This window comes from Pelodiscus sinensis, chromosome 1, assembly GCF_052426305.1.
Source record: "Pelodiscus sinensis isolate ZL-2025 chromosome 1, ASM5242630v1, whole genome shotgun sequence".
NCBI classification, from domain to species: Eukaryota; Metazoa; Chordata; order Testudines; family Trionychidae; genus Pelodiscus; species Pelodiscus sinensis.
Genome location: NC_143052.1, coordinates 145,381,792 through 145,403,778, shown reverse-complemented (window position 1 = coordinate 145,403,778; position 21,987 = coordinate 145,381,792). Strand labels below are relative to the sequence as shown.

Genomic DNA, 21,987 nt, shown 5'->3' with positions numbered 1-21,987 from the left:
CATTAAGAGTAATAGTTGATGATAGTCAGGTATTTCTTGGAAGCAAGCTTGTATATTTACAGAGAACATACACAAGTCCAGTTTTCCTGAACAGAGAAGGATTCAAACCAGCATTCTGCCCCAAATCACTTTCTCTTGGCTCACTTCTTTTTCTGCTGTTTGCTGGGCCTACTTCCTGCTTCTTCTTGCTTATTCTCTGGGCTGTTTCTGACTGCTTATGCTCACAGATCCACATGGCCCTCCAATCAAACAATACTCAGGTAAATCCTTTTGCCTACATGTGTCTGTTTCTGACTGCTGTTATATAAGCTGTCAAGAGGACTGGGACATGCTAGACCCAAACCCTTTGGTGCTGTTTTACATAGGTAGTCAGGGGAACCAATTGAAGCTTTCCACCATCTCATCAGGTTGATGATGTTGGATAGCGCAAGTTTTGTTCTTTAGAAACTCACAAACTTATTGAAACACATTGGAGTCACAAGGTCTCCACTGATCTGTGTAACTCATCTGAGGCCACACATCTGGTGAAGAATTCTTAGTTACAAATTTATACATTCAAGGCCAGGAGAAACCACTGTGATCATCTAGTCCTGGGTTCAGGAACATCAGTGGCTAACATGTGGCACCAGGCCCACCAGGGTAATCCAGGCTGGGCAATATACTTTTGTGTGTGTTGACCATGCCCTATAGCTCCCGATGGTCATGGTTTGCTGTTCCCAGCTAATGGGAGCTGCAGGAAGTAGTAGCCAGCATGTCCCTGTGGCCTGCACCACTTCCCGCAGCTCTGGTTGGCTGGAAACGGCAAGCTACAACCACTGGGGTTTGCAGAGGGTCGTCCCTGTGGAATGTCATCACACACAAAATGTCTCATGGTCTGCCAGTGGATTAGCTTGATGGGCCATGTGCCAAAGGTTGCTAACTCCTGATCTAGTCTGACTTACTGTACAACACAGGTTATAGAATTCCCACCCTCTCCCCAAATTCCTAGAGCAGATCTTTTAGAAACAAATATCTAATCTTGATTTCAAAATTGTCTGTGAAAGAGAATCCACCGTGCCCTTGGTAAATGGTTCCAATGGGTTCCATCTAATAGTGCACCAGTACCAAGGTTTAATTCAGCCAGAGTTGTCTAGAATAGAGCTCTGGCAAATAATGTCAGATGCCATGGAGACTCCATAGCATGTTGTGAAGGAGTGATGTGAAGGCTCTGGGAAATACTGTATGAGAATTTAAGCCCTGAGCAATACCATTGTTGGTTTTTTTGTTTGTTTGTTTCTAATATACTTCAAAAAGTCCATAGTATCCTTAATTCTGTTGGCCATTGATGTTTTTGCCTAGTGTCTCTTTGCTTCCCTTATCAGTTTTCTACAACTCCTAGCTTCAGATTTATATTCTTTAACATTAGCTTTCCTTTTCTTCCATTTGTTATCCATTTTTCTTTGTTATATATTATTTCTATACCTGCCATTACTTCCCCTCTATATCAGGGTGTTTTTAACCAATACAGGGAATCCCTGGTATAAGTCTCCCCCTTCTCCATTTTTTTCACAATTCCATCACTCATCAGTAGGGGAACCTGTTCCAATCCACATATTGGCTGTTTGTGGGACTGTACTGTAAGTTGTCAATGATGAATCAGGACCCATGTGAATCAGAACATGCTCCCCTATTGATGAGCGACAGATGTGCAACAGAGCTATGGGTAGGCCACAGCCCATCCACTTAATATTTTGGCTCACCCCCTACTCCTGGCTCTGCTCCCACCACAGCATTTGCCCCATATCCCCCACCCATACTCCTGCTAGGTGCTCCACCCACGGAGTAGAGCCAGGGGCTTGCTCAGCTCTGCTTATCCAGTCCTCCTGTTGGGGGGCAAGACCAGCTAGAGGGGGAGAAGCGGCTAGATTGCTTTTACCCTCCTCTCCCCTTGTCATTGTCCCCGCCACCTGGGGACCACCCAAGTGTCTCCTCCTGCCTCTACCACTGCTGTACTCGCAGGTCTCTGGTATGTGTCATTTGGTATCCGTCACCCTTTTCCAGAACACAACCCTGAAGTATGGCAGGGACCCACAGGATGGCCTTCTTCCGTGATTATAGGATTGTGGCTTTTGGGCCTCTTGTAAACTATTCACAAACAATTCCCAATTAGCATTCATATTTTTCTGATTAAATTCTTCCTCAAGATGATCTGGCTCACAATTGTTTTCAGGTTTGTGAAATTGGTCCTTTTATAGCACCAGTTATATATATGTTTATGATCTGGATTTTATTCTATTTGCATATAAGTCTGAGTTCTGGATCTTTTCCTCCTCATCTGTGAACATGAGCTTTAATAGAAAATCCACACACACACCATTGGATGAAACACTTTTTGAGTTACAAAATTGTCATCTATAATATTGACAATGTGAGACCCCCCCAGCATACATCATTCAAGTTGAAATCCCCCATGATCATAGAATTTTCCCTCCACACATTATAGCTAGATGTGTAAGGAGCTATCATCATATCACTTACATATTTTTTCCTCTCCCTTCTTTTTCTGTTCTGAATTCTGAGTTCCCGTGTTTTCCATGCTGCTCATCTGAGAAGGTGGGTTTTGGCCATGGAAGCTCATGACACTATATATCTATATCTATATTTGTTAATCTCTAAAGTGCTATAGGACTACTTGTTTTATCATATTACGTAGTGTGATTTGGGTGTCTGTGGAATATACCAGCTAACATCCCATTGCTTTAATAATTCAAGATAATTTCTGTGCCTCAGAAACACGTAATGCCATTTTCTTCAGTTTTGGTATCACTAGGTAGTTTGAATTTATGCTCATACATCAGCAATTCCTCCTTTGTTACACTAGCTCCAAGTAAAGAATGTTTTTTCTTTATGTCCTTGGTTACTTAATTAATATTGTCCTTGGTATCTCAATGTGGTGCTAAATAAGGGTATGTCTACACCGCAGAGTTTTTCCAGAAAAACAGCCATTTTTCCAGAAAATATCCACTCTGCTATTGCGTTCTTTTGACAGAAAGTCAAAAGAATGGAGGGGTTTTTCTGATGGTGGTAAACCTCATTCTACGAGGAATACGCTTTTTTCCAAAAAAGCTTTTTCGGAAAAAGGCATGTGTGGACACAGAAGAGAGTGTTTTTTCGAAAGAAGAGGCCTCTAGGAAAAAGCACAGGTGCCCTGGTGGCCACCCCATCCAAAGTAATCACAACTTAAATGCAAAATAGCGTCAAATCAATGTGGATGCTATCTTTCAAAAAAGCAGATCACTTTTTTGTTGTGCTTTTGCTGTGTAGACGCTCTCCTTCGAAAAAAGTTTTTCCGGAAGATCTTTTCCAGAAAAGCTTCTTCCGAAAGAAGCCTGCAGTCTAGAAGTAGCCTCAATGTTCCTCTCTTCCCTCTTTTTACCCTCCTCTTTTGTTATTAACGTATCACCCTCCTGATTACTCTATAACAATCTATCTCTGAAGAGATTGGCTCCTCTTCTACTGAGGGGGACGTCATTCATACTCTTCATCCTCCTCTTCCCATAGAAGGTGTAACAGTGTTCCACAGAACCCAAACCCTCTGGCCTACACATTCTGCCTAGCAAGCAGAGTGCTTCCAGAATCTACCAGCTCCTGTCTTCCTTCACTGGTGGGACAGAAAGGATGTCAGAGGAAATCACTTGAACTTTCCTCTTCTTCAATGTTCTATGCTTCTGAGTCCCCTGAAGTGGCCTATTTGTTGTGAGGCAGCCTACAATGCAGTGTCAGTCCTGCTGAGATGAATCATTACCAAGAGATCCATTCCAGTCAGTTTCAGAATTTGAGTCAATCCTAGAGAGAAGGGAGCACACCAGCCTGTTACCTGCCTGTCTCTTGCAGAAGGGGCTTTCAGTTCTTTTGAGTACTGAACGCTCCTTTGGAATTTGAAGCTAGACATATTAAGACTGGAAATAAGATCTGCATTTTAACAATGAGAGTAATTAACCACTGGTACAATTTACTGGGGGTCATGTCATCACTGACAATATTTTCCAAAAGATATTCTGGGTGTGTCTAGACTACATGTTTCTTTGTTTTTTAAAGTGGCCTTTTTTCTAAAAAAACTTCCACTGCATCTAGATTGCTGCCTTGGTCTTTCGAAAGTAAATTGAAAGAACGCAGCAGTTATTTCAACCACAGAAATCCTCATTTTACGAGGAATAACGCCTTTTTTCAAAAGTGCTTTTTCGAAAAAGGGCGCTATGTAATGCAAACTGTGCTTTTTCAAAAGAGAGCATCCAGACTGCCTGGGTGCTCTCTTTCGAAAAAGCGGCTTGCTTTTTCGAAAGAACTGGCTGTAGTCTAGATGCTCTCTTTCGAAAGAGTCTTTTTCAAAAGTATCTTTTGAAAAAGCCTCTTTTGAAAGAGGCTTCTAGTCTAGACGTGCTTGTTATTTTGAAAAATAGCATGCTTGTTATTTTGAAAAATATTTTGAAATAACGGGCGGCTTGTGTAGACAAGGGGTAGCTAATTCAGGATACCTGTGGTATCCCAAAATAGCCGTGCAGTGTAAACAAACCCTGAGAGAAATCTTAAACCTCATCCATAAAAGCCATCAAGGGTTAACTAAATGCGTGAATAAGCCAACCAGTCAGGAAGGTGACCAGGCATCAAAAAGGACATAACCAATAAAGTATCTGCAGGTGAATATTGCAGAACTAACAGACCAACACAAAGACTCTTTAATAACCCCCCTACCAGAGAGACATTGGAAGGAACTAACTGCAGGTTTATGCACATTCGGAGGTATATAGAAATAAAACACAGCATATTGCAGTGTTATCGAGAAACTGAAGTGCATGTTTACTTTCTTTGGTATTCCAAAACTACTAGTGACAGACAACCAACTACAGTTCACCACACCAGAATTTAATACAATTTTTAGTATATTACTAGCGCTCATAGTACCTACATGAATCGAGAGGCTCAGAGAATAGTAAGATAGCCAAGAAAATCCTACAGGTCAAAAATCAATTCCTTGCTCTCCTGAGTTACAGACCAACACCAATAAGACTGAAGGAATGCAAGAACAGCCATACTGGGTCAGACCAATGGTCCATCTTGCCCAGTATCCTGTCTGCCGACAGTGGCCAATACTGGAACAGCACAGGGCAATTATTGAGTCCAGCTCTGTCATCCAGTCCCTGTTTAGGTCAGTAAGTGGTCTAGAGACACCCAGAATATGGGATTCCATGCAGGACCATCTTAGCTAATAGCCACTGATGGACCTATCCTCCAGGAACTCATCTAATTCTTTTCTGAACGCTGTTACATGTTTGTCCATCACAACATCCCCGTGGCAGATTGTGTTTTGTGAAGGAATATTTGCGTATGTTTGTTTTAAACCTGCTATTAATTTCCTCGGGTGACCTCTGGTTCTTGTGTTCTGAAAAGGGGTGAATAATTCTTCCCTATTTACTTTCTCCACAACAGTCATGATTTTATAGACCTCGGAATCATCTCTTCCCTAAACTGAACAGTCCCAGTCTTTTTAATCTCTCCTCGTGTGGAAGCTCTTCCATACCCTTAATCGTCTCTGTAATTTTTCCAATTGTAATAGATCATTTCTGAGATGGGATGACCAGAACTCTGCAATAATCCCTACTCTTGGCTTCCTACCTTTGAACCAATTACTCAACCACAAAAGGACCTTCCCTCTGACCCCATGACAGGTGACTTTGATTAAGTGCCTTTGGCAAGGGACCATGCCAAAGGCTTTCTGAAAGTCCACTGTACCACCTTTGCTCGCATGTTTATTGACCCCAAGAATTCCAAATCAAGTGATGAGACATGATTTCCCTTTATGAAAACAACACTGACTCTTCCCCAACATATCATTTCATATTCATCAATGTGTCTGATAATCGTGCTTTAGTTCCAACCAATTTGCCAGGTACTGCAGTCCAGCTTATCTGCCTGAAAATGCCAGGATCATCTCTGGAGCCTTTTTAAAAAATCACATTACATTCACTAGGCTCCAATCATCTGGTACAAAGGCTGACTTAAGTAACAGGTTGCAAATCACTTTTAGGGCATGTCTACACTAGGAAATTATTTCAAAATAACTTCGAAATAATGGCTCCTGAAATAACTATTTCACAATAGTGTGTCCACACTACACGGAAGCCTCAAAATTAGACTGAGGCAGGCTCCCTCAATGTGGATGTGCTACCTCAACTTAGAGCCCTAGGAAGCACTGGGGAGTAATTAGTTTAAATGACTCGGAGGAATAGTTATTTCGAAATAGCAGCAGTGGAGCATCCACACCACCACTATTTCTAAATAACTATTTCAAAATAAGCGTTAGTCCTCGTGGAAAGCAGGAGTTATTATTTTGAAATAACCAGCCCTTTATTTTGAAATAACTGTGTGGATGCTCTACTCATTATTTCAGGTGTAGACTGAGCTTAGTAGTTCTGCAATTTCATATTTGAGTTGTTTCAGAACTCTCAGACAAATACCTTCTGGTCCTGGTTACTTATTACTGTTTTGTTAATTTGTTCCAAAAACCTTCTGTACTGACACCTCGGTTTGGAACATTTCCTCATATTACTCACCTAAAAAAGATAACTAAGGTGTGGGAACTTCCCTCACATCCTCTTCAGTGAAAATTAGTGGCCTTCTGTGCAGCACAGATATCAGCTATAGTCCAGCACAACTTCTGGAGCGAATATAACTCAGAACTACTATTCCAGCTTGGGAAAAGAATCTCTCTCTGAAGTGACCAGACATGAAGAGAGCAGCCTAATTGGATACAGAAGCTAAAAGAGCATAGGGACATTTTGTCAACAGGTAACTCTGTTGCAGAGTGTGCTGGAGGCAGGGGCAACATGCAACCCCCCTCCCCCAGAGATGCGTATGGCCCCCACAATCGGGAGAGGCTTCTGCTGAGTCATGGGACAGTGGCAAGCAGGATTTGGTGGTTTGGTGGGCCAGATGCAGCCCTCGGGCATATTTTATCCACCCTTGACCAGTGTGTGATACTAGGGACAAGTCACCCAGCTGTATGTTGTCTGCACACCTCTCCCGCCCCCCCCCACATCACTACCCCATACACACCCCACACCACATACAAACACATATTCATGCACACAACCTCCCTGCACACACCTTTTACCATACACACAACCTCCCTTGTCACATACATACACACACACACGCAATCACCCCACACCCAGTTCCCCGTTACACACCCCTCACCACACATACATAATCCCCTTGTGCATACTCCTCATCACACACACAAACCCCGTGCCCCACACATAATCCCCACACTCACATTAACTTTAATGGCACCTGGATATCCTGTTCCTTTATGTGGTTTTTGAAAGACGCAACCACTTTGCTGTGGTTGTCAGTGACTGTTGCCTGAAAGGTTTATATAATGGTTTTCCAATGTGATTTTTTTGGTGAAATTGGGTATTCATTTAAATCACATTTTGAAGATACATATTTTCATTTTTCCAGTTTATTTATTTTTTAAATCAATGTTCCAGGCACTTTCCATTTTTATCCTTTAAACTCACTGGAGGCTAAAGGGAGCAGTTAAGTAAGATAAAGAAATTAGTTTTTGAACAATATGATGTTTTTCCCTCACTTTTCATCACAGAAGAGATATTTACCTCAGACCCCATATTTTCTGGTAACAGGGGTGCGATGCATTCAGATTCTGACATGTAAGACAAAATCCTGCTGGAATAGACTCACAAATCAAAAAATCAGATAATGCATATCCAAGAGTAATGAAGGACTTGAGCAGAGCAGGTAGCACAAATACACAATCTCTCATTGAATACTGTCGCTACAGTGGCGGGTTGGTGGGTAGCATATATCACACCTCTAAGGACAATCCAGGAAACTACAGACCAGTAAGCCTTGCATCTGGCTATCTCCTGAGACTAATACATTCTTGGGTGAGTTTCAGTCATTAACAAGAATCTGAGTGTAGCTCTGTTGAGGTTCTCATTTGTATAAAATTTCCTTCTCTGAGTGGAACCTTCCACAGAAATTCTTTATTACAACGACAACTGCACAGCAATATTCTTAACTTTGCCCACACTTCTACTACATTGGATCAATTCAGAACCAGTCATGCAGATGCGTGTATAATCTCTGAGCCTTCTTTAGACAAACAAAACACAAAAGGAACAATTGCAAAGATTTATTTAGCGCATTCTGTGCTTGGCACTTAGAAACAGAGTTCCGTGCATAGGGCAAACCTTTATACACCTTTTATTCTTCATACATATTTTACATACCCTTTTTATTGCCCTCTTTAATATTCATAATACTGAATCCCCCACTAGGCACATAAATACATTTATACAACACCTCAAAACAAATCTCAATAATAGCCGTATTCTGTTACGTGGTATTTGCATTTTCACACAACTTAAATGCTTAGCTCGCACCAAGCTACAATAGTTTTCTTATTTTTAAAGGATCTGAAGAAAAAGGAGAAAAAAAAACAGAAAAGAAAGAAACTTCACAAGGCAATGATCTATTTGGTAAAACAAAGATCTAATGGCAGGTGGGGTGGAGAACACCTGCCCGTATCATTACTTAAATGCTAAAGGCTTTCTATGGCAACTCTTGCATGCAAGATAGATGAAGTTGGCCATACTATATATCTCAGGTCTGCAGAAGAGCAGCTCTCTTTTCTTGCCACCATTCACCATGAGTTGAATCTGGAGCTTTTTCTCTTGTTGAATTGAATGCTATGGGGGCATACATGTTCCCAGCATGTGTTTTCTTTTTGACTGTACTACTCTGGGTAAGGTCAACAGGAGATGCGCCCAGCTGAGAGACCTCTCCTCTTCTGAGTCATTCTGAAAACGGCCCCCAGGATGTGGCAGAGGTTCTACCTCTGCTGCGGAGGGTGTTCAAAGAAATATTTCACGTACGAATTAAAGCGCCTTGCTCTGGCTCTTTCGATTTGAGCAGGTGGGACACCGTTGTGAGCTAGGCCTATGCAAAGAAAGCTGCTTGCCAGGCAGAGCCAGGCTCAAAACGGAAATATTTTTTGTGAGAGAGAAGTTCCACTTCAGCCATAATGTTCCGGTGCTACAGTGGGGAGAGGAGACCACAGGAAGTGTGTTATCTTCAGCTAGACGCTAAACCATTCAGGCAGCAAGGAAAAGTCAGGGAAGGGAGAGGCCCTTAATAAAACGGCCTTTCATGGGCAGTGCAGCTTTGTATGATGAAATCTTCGGTGACTTCCTTCCTTTGGTACGGAGGAGATAGCACACATACAAGACTCCTTCAACATCAAGAGTTCATGCTAACCAAGAGTTAATGTATATACTGTATTTTTTCTGATTCACTCCAGCTTCGTGTAAGTGATGCCCTTCTCCCTAAAAAGTCCATGAGGTGCAGACACCCCATTGCAGACGCTCAGGCCCTGGATTACAATGAGCAGCAGAGGCTGTCAGGTTAGGGGCTTTCCCCTGGATTCTTTGGTGTTTCAATTGAATGGCTTGTGTTTCCATTTATAATTAAACTACTAGTCCCATCATACGTGTAAAGGCAAACGGGTACTGAGATAGGCTCACCTATGGAGACAGAGAGGGTCTTGCTGCCTTCAGTTCCAAGGAGATAAGTCACCGGTTAAACCATGTGCACAGACATCTGTGAAGACGAGCCTGGCACAGCCCCATACTGTCTGTTATCACAGGCATTGGCTGTTTGCTGGTTGCCGGGTGGAGGACTGATCATGTGCATCCCATGATCCACCCCTGCTGAAAGGTATTGCCTCTCTCCAAAAGCCCCATTGGAAGGGGAAGAACAGAGTAAAGTGCTTTGAGGAGTGGTCAGTTTCTCTGGGCTTGCTGCCAGCCTGGGGGAAGCAGGGAAATTGTATCCATACAGGTTGTAAGGGTTGTGGAGGGAGAAGGCATTGTAGGAGCTCTGCTGCATGTGGCCACCACCAAACATGTGTGAAGAAGAGGAGGTGGAGGCAGGGTTGCCTGCTTGCATGACATACTGAAACTGAGAGGCTGGGAATGAGCCCAGCTGGCCACCAAAGGCGTCCATCTTACCATTGTTAGGCAGAGAGGAAGGAGTGGGCATTCCTGAGATCAAGGATGGAGTCCTCTGAGGCATGAAGGTTTCTGAGGGCTGAGTGGCTGAAGCAGTGCCACTTTGGAGTCGGTTGTACCCACTGTCACTTAGCCCTGGGTAGCTCTGTAAGGCAGCCATGTTGCTTCGGGCACAGGGGGGATAATCGGACAGGTTAAGATTGCAGAGCTGGCTCTCCCGGCAGCCAACGTTGAAAGTGTTGGGGGCCAAGTGAAATGTTGGAGGGGAACAGGATGGAGAGAGAAGATGAGAGGAGGCAGAAGGTGATGGGGTCCCGGTGCTGGAGGTGGTTGGGGAGGTGCCTGTGCTGCCCCCTGAAAAACAAAACACAAAGGTGGATTTTAAAGGGCCACAACACACAAGCAAAACAAGAGGGTCCCCTTACAAACTGGCATCTTTTAGTAAGCAAATAGGTAAGGCAAAATGCCCAGTGTAAAAACTAGCTTCCATTAGCTTGGACTTTACTTGCACAAGCAATCACTTGCTCCTTCTTATTTGATTTTTAAACAGATTTTCTTCCCTTCTACAATAGGAAAAAAGAAGCAGACACCTTACGGCAAATTCCCGATCTGTGAAAACAGCTGCAGGGAAACCCAACACCATCTGTCAATTGATTTGCATTTTAGAAGGATATTAATCTAGTGAGCTCTTATTTAAAGTCTTGTCTCACTCTCTGATGGTTTCCAGGAAGACCATCTAGCTTTCTCATTAGCGCTGTGAGCCCGCAGCAGGAAGTTCTGGGTTCTGTGATGCTCTGTGATGGTGTGGGGTGGAATCCATAGTACAGATTGAAGTCACAGAAAAAGTTACACTAAAAATTCACCATGTTGCAAACTACAGGGTGTTCTGCACAGCAGACACATGGAACGTTTGAATAAAGTTCTTCCAATTTGGCCTCCAATGATTCCTGACATCTTCCACGAGTTTACCTTGGGGTAACTGACTGGAACCCTAAGTAAACAATTCTTATCATGATTCATAAAAAGAAGCAGATTCCAGCTTACTCTCTTCAGTTACGTCTACACAGCAACGCTATATCCTGTGTCTTCACAGCAAGCCTGTCATTTTGAAATATAACGGGCTTGCTATTCCAACATCCCTGCAAACCTCATTCCACGAGGAGTAAGGAACGTTTCGGAATAGTGGGTTATTTCGAAATTTGGCATTGTGTAAACAGCATGAAATTTCAAATAGACTATCTTGAAATAAGCTCGAAATGTGCTGCGTAGCTCAAATTGCGTAGCTTGTTTCAAGCTAGCGCCGCTGTGTAGACACACCCTTTGAGTATGTTGCCTCTGGAGGACTTATAGGAATAAGAAGCAGTAAACATTTATTATAGGCCTTGTCCTCAGACCAATGGCACTGATTAATTATAATGATTTTGTTAAAAATGTGCAAACTTCTGTGAAGACACTATTATTTTTATTTAAAAGTGCTTTATTTTGGTGAGCATAAAGCATCGCTAGTTGATGTATGGCAAACTGAAACCTGATTTACTCTGAAATACATGTTTAAACAACTTTTTGCATGGATATCACTAAACTGGTTTCACATAACACCTTTACAACTTGTGTAAATGGTGAGGGAATGCTCATTACAGGGTTGTGACTGCTAAAAAGCACTAATGTGTTGTACACTCATTGGTCCCTGCAGATCCTGATAGTACACCCTGAAAGTTCCTAGGGTGGTTTAAAATAGCACTGTTTGAAACAGCACTATGTTAAAATGCAGTTGGGAACTTTTAGTATATATCAGTAGAGCCTCGCAAATCTGCAGACATCTGCTTTCTATCCACATCAGCAGATACCAGCTGTATAGCTATGGATATCTGCATCCATAGATGTCAATGTCAATATCTGTGGTTCATTTTTGTGGATGCAAATTTTGTATCCAAGCTGGGCTTTTTGTATCAGCAGGGTCTACATGGACTAAGTAATGCACAGCTCATTAGTGTGTTTAGAAGTCACACCCCATAGTGCATATTACAGCACAAATTAGACAAATCCCTCAGTCAAGTTGATGCAAATCTGCATGTAGATAAACCCATAGGATAGTATTTTCAAAAACATTGGAGTGACTTAAGTATCTAATTCCCACCTCCAATAAGACACAGACACTTAGGAGTAGAGCTGGGAAAGAGAACATTTTCATGATTAGCCAATTTGCCAAAAAATGCACATCTCAAGGCACTGCCGCAACTTGTGAATCCAGGTTGAATTTAAAATATTTTAATTTGTTTCCGTTTCATTTTGTTTCTGATGAGTTTTGATCCAAAAAAGGTGTTGGGGTTTTGTTTTGGATTTTCATTATCTACTTCTTAAAGGAGTGCCATATTTAATATTTCATCAGCATACTCCACACTGTTCAGAAGGCTTGTTGACTAGTATGATTCCTTGTTTTAACCATCCATTTATGGAGTATAATCATTTATAATGCAAGATGCCTGTATTAACCAAACCCCAGTGGAAATCCTGAAGCTAGTAGTTTAATATATGACAGATTTTCACTTGCTGTAACAGAAACTAGATGCTGGGCATAAAAGGTGCTCTCCTCACTTTGTGTTGTCCTTCCAAACTTTGCACTGCAAATATGACTGACAAGCAACAGAGTTCTCCCTCTCGTGGCCTCTCTCTATTTCTATCTGCTTTGCCTAATTTTCAAGAACTCAGTTGCCCAGAAATCTAAAAATGGCAGAAAGCTGGGAAGAAGACACCAGGGAGTTCTTCATCACATTAGCCCTGCAGCCTATGAGATTAGTTTCTCCTTTCCGGCGGCACTCTCTCTCCTTCTGTGGAGCTGTTCAGAAACAACACAACTTTGATGCCTCTTTCTAGGCATCTCAAACCCAGCAGGTGCAGTGCTGTGTGACCTTCCAATGGAAAAAGAGTCCCCAATGCTTGGGGTTTTTTTTTAAGCAATGCCCAGGGCTAAACAGTTTGTCCAGGCTGTCATTCCTGTGCTGTTCAGCCTTACAATGTTCAGTACTGGATCTGTGAGTCATAGCAATCCAAGCCCACATTTCCTGCAAAAGTCAATGGAATTTTCCACCCATGGTTATCAGCAAGCTAAGAATGGAAGCAATACAAATTGATTCCCAAACATGGGCGGCTGGTGAAGGTAAGGCTGGGGGAGGCAAGCCCTCAGCCCCACCTCCAGCCCCACCCTTTCTGCTGAAGCCCTGCCTCCTCCTCCCCCCATCCTCCCCAACTATAGGGAGGGGAGATAAGTGGGCGGGCATGTGTTTGCCCCATCCCCGGAGCACCAGGGGTGGGAGGAGAGTGTGCGGTGCAGCCCCAGCCTCGGAGCACTGGGGGAGGGAGGGAGGGTGCACAGTGTGGCCCCAGCACCTGGGGAAGGAGAAGGGTACATGGTGCAGCCCCAGCCCAGCCTCCTTTCCCCAGAGCATGAGGAGGGCGGGCACTGGGGACAGCAACACTCCACCCCCAGAATGACTACATAGGTGTTCTGGGGAGTGGGGGGTGGGCGGGGCCATGCCCGGGGGGTTGGGAAGGCAAAGCCTTCTCCTGCCCAGCACACCAGACACCCATGTTCCCAGACTCCATCATTGTTTCTTTCTTGGTTTTGGGAACTATATCTTCCCCTTTCCTGGGGCGCTGAGCTTGATCTATTTCTCCATAAACATTTGCTCCATAAGAATATTCCTGCCTGTTTCCTCCCTGCAATGTTTGGCCAGTCATTGAATTATCAGTTCACTGACAGCTCTTCAGAAGGCTAGAGATGGGGCTGAAAGATTGTTTGCTTAGTTGCTGCACTGACAGGGAAACAGGCAGGATTTCTCAGAAGCACTTTTCAGTCTCTCTGAAAAGGTCAACACCGAAGGGTAACAAAGATGGTCCCAGGGATGGATTTAGGAGGGAAAAGGACTTATCAGAGGACACACAGACAAAGAATTAGACATTGGGATGCTCAGAGTTAGAAAGCTGAGCTATCACTTCTTTTAAGATGCCTCCAAATCTGTATCAGAAAATATCAGTAAATTTAGAACTGATTACAACCATAGTTCCCTCTAAGGTGTGCGCCTGCGCGGGTGCGCACCAACTATTTGAGTCCCGCCCACCTCCTTAGCAGAGCCATGCAGTGCTTTCTCAGCTGCTGTCTGGCGGGACTGAGTAGTGGGCAGCTGCCTCTCCCCAGGAGCAGCAGGGCAGCCACTACATGGCCCTGGCCCTAGCTTCAACTCTTCCTCAGGGCTGAAGCTGCAGCCAGGGCGGGCCACGTGGTGACTGCTGGAGCTGGAACCTGGGCCATGGTACTAAAAATAGCACCACGGCCCCAGCACAGGAGCAGCTGCACCACGGCCCCAGTTCCAGTCCTAGCACATGGGGCAGCTAGCCAACATGCTGCTGCGCCATGTGTGCCGGGACTGGAGCTGGGGCCATGGAACTATTTTTAGTACTACAATTCCAGCCCCAGAAACCGCCATGAAACCCCAACTGCACCAGGGGCTGGAACACATGGCAGGTGGCTGTCCTGTGTGCCGGGACTGGAGCTGGGGCCGTGGAACTATTTTTAGTACTACAATTCCAGCCCCAGAAACCGCCATGAAACCCCAACTGCACCAGGGGCTGGAACACATGGCAGGTGGCTGTCCCGTGTGCCGGGACTGGAGCTGGGCTGCGGTGCATCTGCTCCATGGTCAGGGTTGGGTCTGGGTTCGGGTTCAGGGTACTCAAAATCGCACTCTGGCCCTGGTTTCATGGCACATGGGGCACCCGCCACATGGCCCCAACCTACATTTAATGAAAATGTAGGAAATGATACTTTTTTTCTCAATGCAACATAGCCAATATATAGCTTTTCTTTCAACCCTAGAATGAGAAAACAACAATGAAGCTTGTAGAAAAGCACACTCTGCTTGTTAACCTCAGTGCTGAGATGCATCTTTGTTGCTGCACCACGGTTTCCTGTATCAGAGCAATTTATATAGAACAACTCTCTAGCTAGGCATATGTGATATAGATATTTAAATGCTATTCTTTACACCCAGACTTTATGCTAATACTAAGCAGAAGCTTTCAGCAGACTGGCCTTCGCTCAAACAGCCACTATGTTTAATTACGCTTTTCCTGTGGTCCCCCTAGGAAACTGGCTACTTTTCAAGATCTGGGGAGGTGGCTTGAGCACCGGGGAAATTTTAGTGGCGGCAGGGTTAGAATCAGAGGCATACAAAGCTCTAACCTACCCAGTCAGCTGTATTGGTGCTTAAGAGACTGAAAGCAAGTGCCACGTTCCAGCCTCAAAGCTGATCTACCTTCAGTATTGGGGAAGCAATGGGGTAGCCACTGTACACCTAGCTGCCCCTTCCAGGACACAGTGATGAATTACACGTGGCCTCATGAGGCTGTTTCTGCCAGCCCATCACAGAAGTATAATTAAGGTGTTGGAATATACAAGTCACACCTGCCTTGGAAACAACATTTACAAAACTTCTAAGGAAAGGAACGTTCTGGCTTGTTCGCCAGCAGGTTGAAGTTCCCCTTTAAATTTATTTTACTGGGTAGTAACATGGGTGATTAGTTTTTAAAGAACCTTCTGAATTACTAAATATGCTGAGAGGTAGCGTAAAGACATCTGACCTCCCTGCAGCCAGTAAGGATGCATGCCCACCACTTGCATGAAATCCTGTGTCTAAGAGGTTTGCAGGATTCCAAGGTGTTCCCTGTGGCCATCTGAAGCTCCCATAGTGCTGTGTCTTAACTGGTGGCAGCACATCTGATATGTCAGTGCATTGGGAAGTAGACTAGTGTACAGAGATACAGAAGTATTTAAATAGATTCATATGGAGTATGGTTAGCTAATTGTCAGTGTAATGACTGTAGTGCGTTATTTGGGGGTTCACGTATTACTGATTCAGACCACCTGTGCATGTGCGTCTCATAGCAGAGTATTTTTTCTGTCCTACTGTCTGTTGTAAATTCACTGGGGTTCAGAAGATCTTAGCTGCTTTTCTTGGAATGATCTAGACCAAATCTTATAAGCATGATGGAATTTGGTTGTGAATTTGAGTGTCCTGCTGCTCGCTCCCCGTACGCTGTTTTTGCAGGCTGTTTAAATACATACTTCATAGTGTTCTCTAGAGATCTGCAAAAGCCCCATAGACAATTTACCATACAGAGGGCCAGTGTATGCTACTCTCATCTGCCTACCATGTGACCCCACCCTGGTAACAGGGGGCTAGAGGGGGTTGAGGGGTGCAGGTGTTGGATGGCAGACGGTGAGGGAAGGAGCAGGGGGAGAACTAAGGAGGAGGTGGGAGTGAGGAGAGGAAGGGGCTTTTGCTGAGGAGAGGGGAGAGGGGCTGAGCAGGAGAAGAAAGGGGCAGGCACCAAGGAGCGGGGTAGTGGAGAGACAAATGCCAGGGGGCCAAGAGGAGACAATGAGAAAAAGGGCAGGAGTGGTGGGGGAGAAGGTGTCAGTGAGGGTGTGAGAAGGAAGGGGACAGGGTGATGCAGGGAGAGGGGAGGGGCAATGGAGGTGAGAGGGAGGAAGAGGAAAGGGGAGGGGTGGGTGCTAGGAGAAGAGGGGTTGAAAGGAGGGGTAGGCGTGAGGAAGGCAGAGGATGCAGCAAGTCATGTGTGAGGGTGCAGAGGGGCATGAGGGGAACTGGTGCAGAAGAGGCTGAGTACCAGGGAGGAAGAGGGCAAGGGGGGCAGGTGTTGGGAGAGAAGGGGTAGTGAGGGAAGGGGGAGGCACTAGAAAGGTGCAGGGGTAAGGGAAGGTGCAGGTGCCAGGGGGTTGTGGGGGTGAAGCAGAAGGGCAGACATGGGGAGGGGAGGGATGGGCACCAGAGGGAAGAGGAGAGAGGTAGGGCGGGTGGGTAGAGGGAGGTGTTAGGAAAGGGGATGGGGAGGGGAACTAGAGGAGGGGTGGGCACAAGGGGAAAGATCAGGTGCAGGTGTCAAGGAGGATGGGGGGCAGGTCCCAGGAGGTCTGAGGGGAGTGAGAGGGGCAGGAGCCCGGACAACAGAGGAGGGTGAAGGGTGGGGGTAGTGAGAGCAGATAGGGCAAGAGGAGGGTGGGAGACATGGCAGCGAAGGGGAAAGGGAGAGGGTTATAATTTGGGTGCCACAGTGGCATACACCAAACAAGCACAGGTGACCTCAATACTGGTGCACAAGACAAAACTCCCTCTGCTCATGTGGGGGGGGGGGGGGGGAGAATCTTAGCAGGAACCCTGGCTACAATTACCCTCTCCCATTTCTGTAACATAGTTTATCTTGACCAACAGACATGTTAAAGCAACAACTTGCCCTGTTTCCACCAGGATTTTGAAATGCGCTAGCAAGCTGATGTTAAGAAAACGTTGTAGTCCTATTGTGGACAAGCCAAAAAGAGTCTATGGCCATGCTTTCTTTTCCATGTCTGTAGCCTGGGTTCCTTTCGACAACCAGATGCTCTTTGCACTAGATTGTCAGCCTTCATCATGGAGCGCAGCAAGATAGTCAATGACCTCTTTCCTAGACCATACATAAACTACAGAAATTAGTTTCCTACTTCCCCAGTTCAGATACGAACCTATTCATCTGATTCACCCCCACGGGCTGCTGGATCCAGTGAGCTTTCAGGGTATCTGAGAGGAGAAACTGTCTTGCAGGAAGAACAGCGCATTGACCACTAAAACTGTCAGTTGGACACTATCATGTATATACTGGCCACAAAATGCCCACTGCCCCAATGAAGTATATCAAACAAAGCGTGGTCTCCAATAAAGGACACTTGTGGCACACACCCCTCCCTGTCCGATATTGAAATCAGCCAGGGAACCCTGCAATTTTGCTGCTAAGAATGAATCAAATCTGAGATCATCTCAGCAGTGTGAAAGAAACCAGGCCTGGACAATGACCAGTGGCCCACCATTCTTGACATTGTTCAGTCCAGTGCAGTCGAGGCCCTGAAAACTCGAGGCTTGTATATGCTAAGTGGATCCCTGTCCCCAGCCCTACTGCTAAGCAAGATTTTTGCATTATAGGGAAAATACAGCAGTACTATCCCAAGGCCAACAGACAAACGGAGCTCCACATACACTGAAATGAGCTGCCATTCACAGGAGACTGTGTGATTCTTCCTAATATGATTTTCCCTTTTCCCCCTTGTGTGATTTCATCAGCAGTGAAATTGTTACCATTTACATTCTATAACAAGACTTCAGAGGTAACACGAGTGGTTCACCTGGAGGCTCTGCTCAATTTGGGGGCCTCATGTAACTTTGTGAAACTGGACAAGGCTAAGGCCCACACATCCCTGCTGAGTGTAAGAATTCTCTGGATCTGGTGGACCAGAGATGAGTTGCTCCTCGCCTTGGTGTTGGTCACCCACCAGACAACCCATCAGCAGTAATCACTCTCCTGGGGCACCGGGAGACCTTTCAGTTCGGGCTGATTTGGGCCCCCTGTACACTAGTCTCCCAGGAATGGTCAAGCAGGGAATGTGAAGCAGGCCCGGGTGTAATACCGGTGCTGCTTCCTAAATGACTGCCTGGGCGACTGGCTGGCACTCTTTCCACAGGCAGAATTGGCCTTCAAGTCCATGTGTGCCACGACCCACCAGACCTCTTTCTCCATGGTTGCCCACTGTTGCTGACCTCGCAGCACATATACACCCAGTACATCCAGCGCTCAGGCACTGGGGCATAGACCAAGCCAGTGTACAAGCACCATGCCAACTGAGTCACTCAGCTGGCCCCCTAGTAGCCAGGTGAAGGGTAAGTGTTTAGGAGTCCACCCAAAACCCTTGCTCCTATTTGTCCATCTGAAAATGGGACCACAATTACTCATGGAACAATTTAACCTGGCAGCCTTCCAGCCGCAGCAGTCAGAATACCTCAAAGTCCACCTTCTGTTCTCTCTACAGAAACCTTCCACAGAGAATCCCTTCCCGCTGTCCTCACTCCCACCCCTCTGCCGATAACTACACAGGGCAATGAGGAACACATGTGGGCCAGCAGTTCATAGCAAGCCTGGAGAAGACTCCATTATCAGATAACTGGCAGGGATGTGGCATTCGTGGGAACCCATGGAACCCATCCATGTCCCACATCCCCTGAGCACCTTCCACCAGATCTACCCAAGAAGCCCGGTTCTAGGTCCCCCGAGAGGTGACCCAAAAGGGAGGGTCTTGTCAGGCACCAGACCAGCTAGAAGCAGCTGCTGGCTTTCACCCAGACTAACTACGCTGGTAGGCAACCAGTAAATCCAGCTGCAGTGGTGTAGAGCTCTCAGAGTGGCCACTGGTGTGGCAGTCCTGCTCATAAGCCCGGCCCCTCAGCCAGTCTGTGTCTGCTCACCACACACCACCCCTGCAGCTGCACTTGCCCTCACTTCAGTTCTTGTCCCAGTCCCTGCTCCTGCTCTGCCCCAGCCCCTGCTCCCCTCTGGCTTTGACCCTCAGCGCTGCTCTGGTTTATGACTCTTGGTGACCCGCAGGCTCTGGCATTTAGCTCCTGTCTCTCCAGTACTGATCCCTGGGTCTGCCTCCAGTTTCTGACTCTGGTTTACCTCCTCTAGCTCTGGCCTTTGGCTTCTCCCCCTCCAGTACTGACTCTCGGCTCATTTCCTGGACCACCCACTCTGGACCCAGTAAGCCAAAGTCTCACCTTCCCTGCTAGGCCTGCTCGCCTGTGGCTGGGTCAGCAATAGCACTGGGCTGCACGGATGACAGATGGGGCATGGAACCCTCCCTGAAAAGCAACAGTTTTCCAAGCAACCAGAAGCGGGCCCAGTTTGTCCTCGTTTAAAGGGGGCAGCAGGCTGTCTTGCCCTTACGAAAACAGCCCTTCCTTCCAATAACGCTAACAGCAACGGCCCTGTTTTAAAACATCTCTCTCTAGGCCAAGACAACATGGAGACCGAACCCTAACATTGAACCTTTGCAATTATCCTGGACCTTTGACAACTGCTTTTCAGGCCAGAGACAGCACTAGGATAGCTGTTGTGACACTTGCTAAAGAACTTATGGCAGTAGAAGGTGGCACACATCCAGGCTTAGACATCCATGGATCTCCCAGCTGCCTTTGACATCATCCACTACGTTCATGGGAGAAACTCTCTTGGGGATCTCAGCCAAATCCCAAAGAAACGTGACAGGCAACTGTTCCTCCTCCCCTCCCCAGGCGAAGAGCCGTTGTAGCAGGAGCCCTGCAGGATGCAATCTCTAGCACAAATACCAACAGCCACACGCACATTAACTCACAATCTTTGTTTCAGCAAATGTAGTTGTGGCATTGGCCCAGGATGACCAGGGCCTGATAGATATAAGCACGTACATGAACTGTACTGATCAGCACCTGGCTCACTCAGCCTAGGTAAAATGGAGGTGTTGCCTATTGAAAGGAAGGAACACTTAGGGTGCATCTACACTGCACCCTTACCTCGGCATTAGCTACGCAATTGTCTACACAGCGCCACTTTTAAAAATAAAGCGCTATTCCAAAATGTCCCTTAATCCTCACGGAATGAGGGTTACAGGGATGCTGGAATAGTGTGCCCATTATTTCAAAATCACAGGCTGCTTTAAAGACGCAGAATATCTAATTTGGGATATTTCCAGTATCCCAAAATAGCTTCGCAGTGTAGACGTAGCCTCTAAGAAAGACTAGTTAGAAAAATCTGCATCACCCCAATTCAGGGCCTCTCTCTCGCAAGTATCAAGGTATTATGCAGTCTCTGTTTCTGGAGCTACAGCCGTATTCCACTTTACCAGTAAAACAGCCAGAGATCATGTGTCTTCTTCTTGGCTGAGGACCTAATCACTTTGGTCCATGCCTTTGTTACTCCAAGTCACACTGCTCTGATACACTCTCCCTCTGGTTGACTGTGAGGGCCACACTGTTTGCACACACTCCCTGCTCAGTTCTAGATCTATTTCAAGCTTCCACGCCTAATCTTGAAGGCTATGAAAGGGTTGTGGCATGGGAGAGAGACAGTCTCTCCACCTGTGACACACGAGACAGCCGAGATCAATGGGGATGCCACAGTGAACAGGGCTAAGGAGCAGATGGTACAGTGTTCTCAGCATAGGCCCATTTTGGAGCAAAGACATTCCATTTGAAAGGAATGTTGCCTTAAAATTCATTACAGGAATTAGCAGTTTGAATTCTTACGTCTGCTTACAGTGAAAGCAGCTCTTTGGTGGAGAAGTGAATTTAGAGGGGTACAACATAGGTAAAACACCAGATTTCACATGAGTATTTTTCCAGCTTTGCAGTTCTGCTCAGGAGGAAATCCCTCCCTCTAAGGAGAGCAACCCATAACTGGCAGGGTGTGTTTACTTGGTGCGTATTGTGTTTGCTTTCATAAGAAGCATCAGATACGCATCATTACCACAGTGCTGGTTGAGATAGGGGATTGAACGGTCTAGCCCATGTTGTTTAATCCTATGTTTTTACAGGCATTGTTAGAGATCTGCTCCTCTTAGGCTATGTCTAGACTGCAAGCCTCTTTCGAAAGAGGCTCTTTCGAAAGATACTTTCGAAAGAGCCTCTTTCAAAAGAGAGCGTCTAGACTGCACGCAGAACTTTCGAAAGAGCAAGCCGCTTTTTCGAAAGAAAGCACCCAGTGAGTTTGGATGCTCTCTTTCAAAGAAGCCCTATTTACATTCAAGAACGCCTTCTTTCGAAAGAAGCACTTTCAAAAGAAGGCGTTCTTCCTCGTGAAATGAGGTTTACCGCCGTCGAAAGAAAAGCCGCGTTCTTTCGATTTAATTTCGAAAGAACGCGGCTGCAGTCTAGACGCAGGTGAAGTTTTTTCGAAAAAAGGCTACTTTTTTCGAAAAAAACCCTGACACAGCCTTAGTGTCTTGTGGGGAACAGACTGGGAGAGTGGAGCCAGCAACAACTCTTTCAGTGTTGGAAAGTGACAT

General features: G+C 45.7%; 1 protein-coding gene across 2 annotated transcripts in view; it reads right to left on the bottom strand.

Annotated features, from left to right (window-relative positions):
- Positions 1-8,179: 8,179 nt before the first annotated feature.
- TBX15 (T-box transcription factor 15) overlaps positions 8,180-21,987 on the bottom strand; it is a 120,947-nt gene continuing 107,139 nt past the window's right edge. For both annotated transcript variants that reach the window (XM_006132936.5, XM_075904815.2), the window contains exon 8: positions 8,180-10,424. In XM_006132936.5, the coding sequence (XP_006132998.2) occupies positions 9,640-10,424 (785 nt within the window). In that variant the 3' untranslated portion in view covers positions 8,180-9,639. The remainder of the gene's footprint in view (positions 10,425-21,987) is intronic.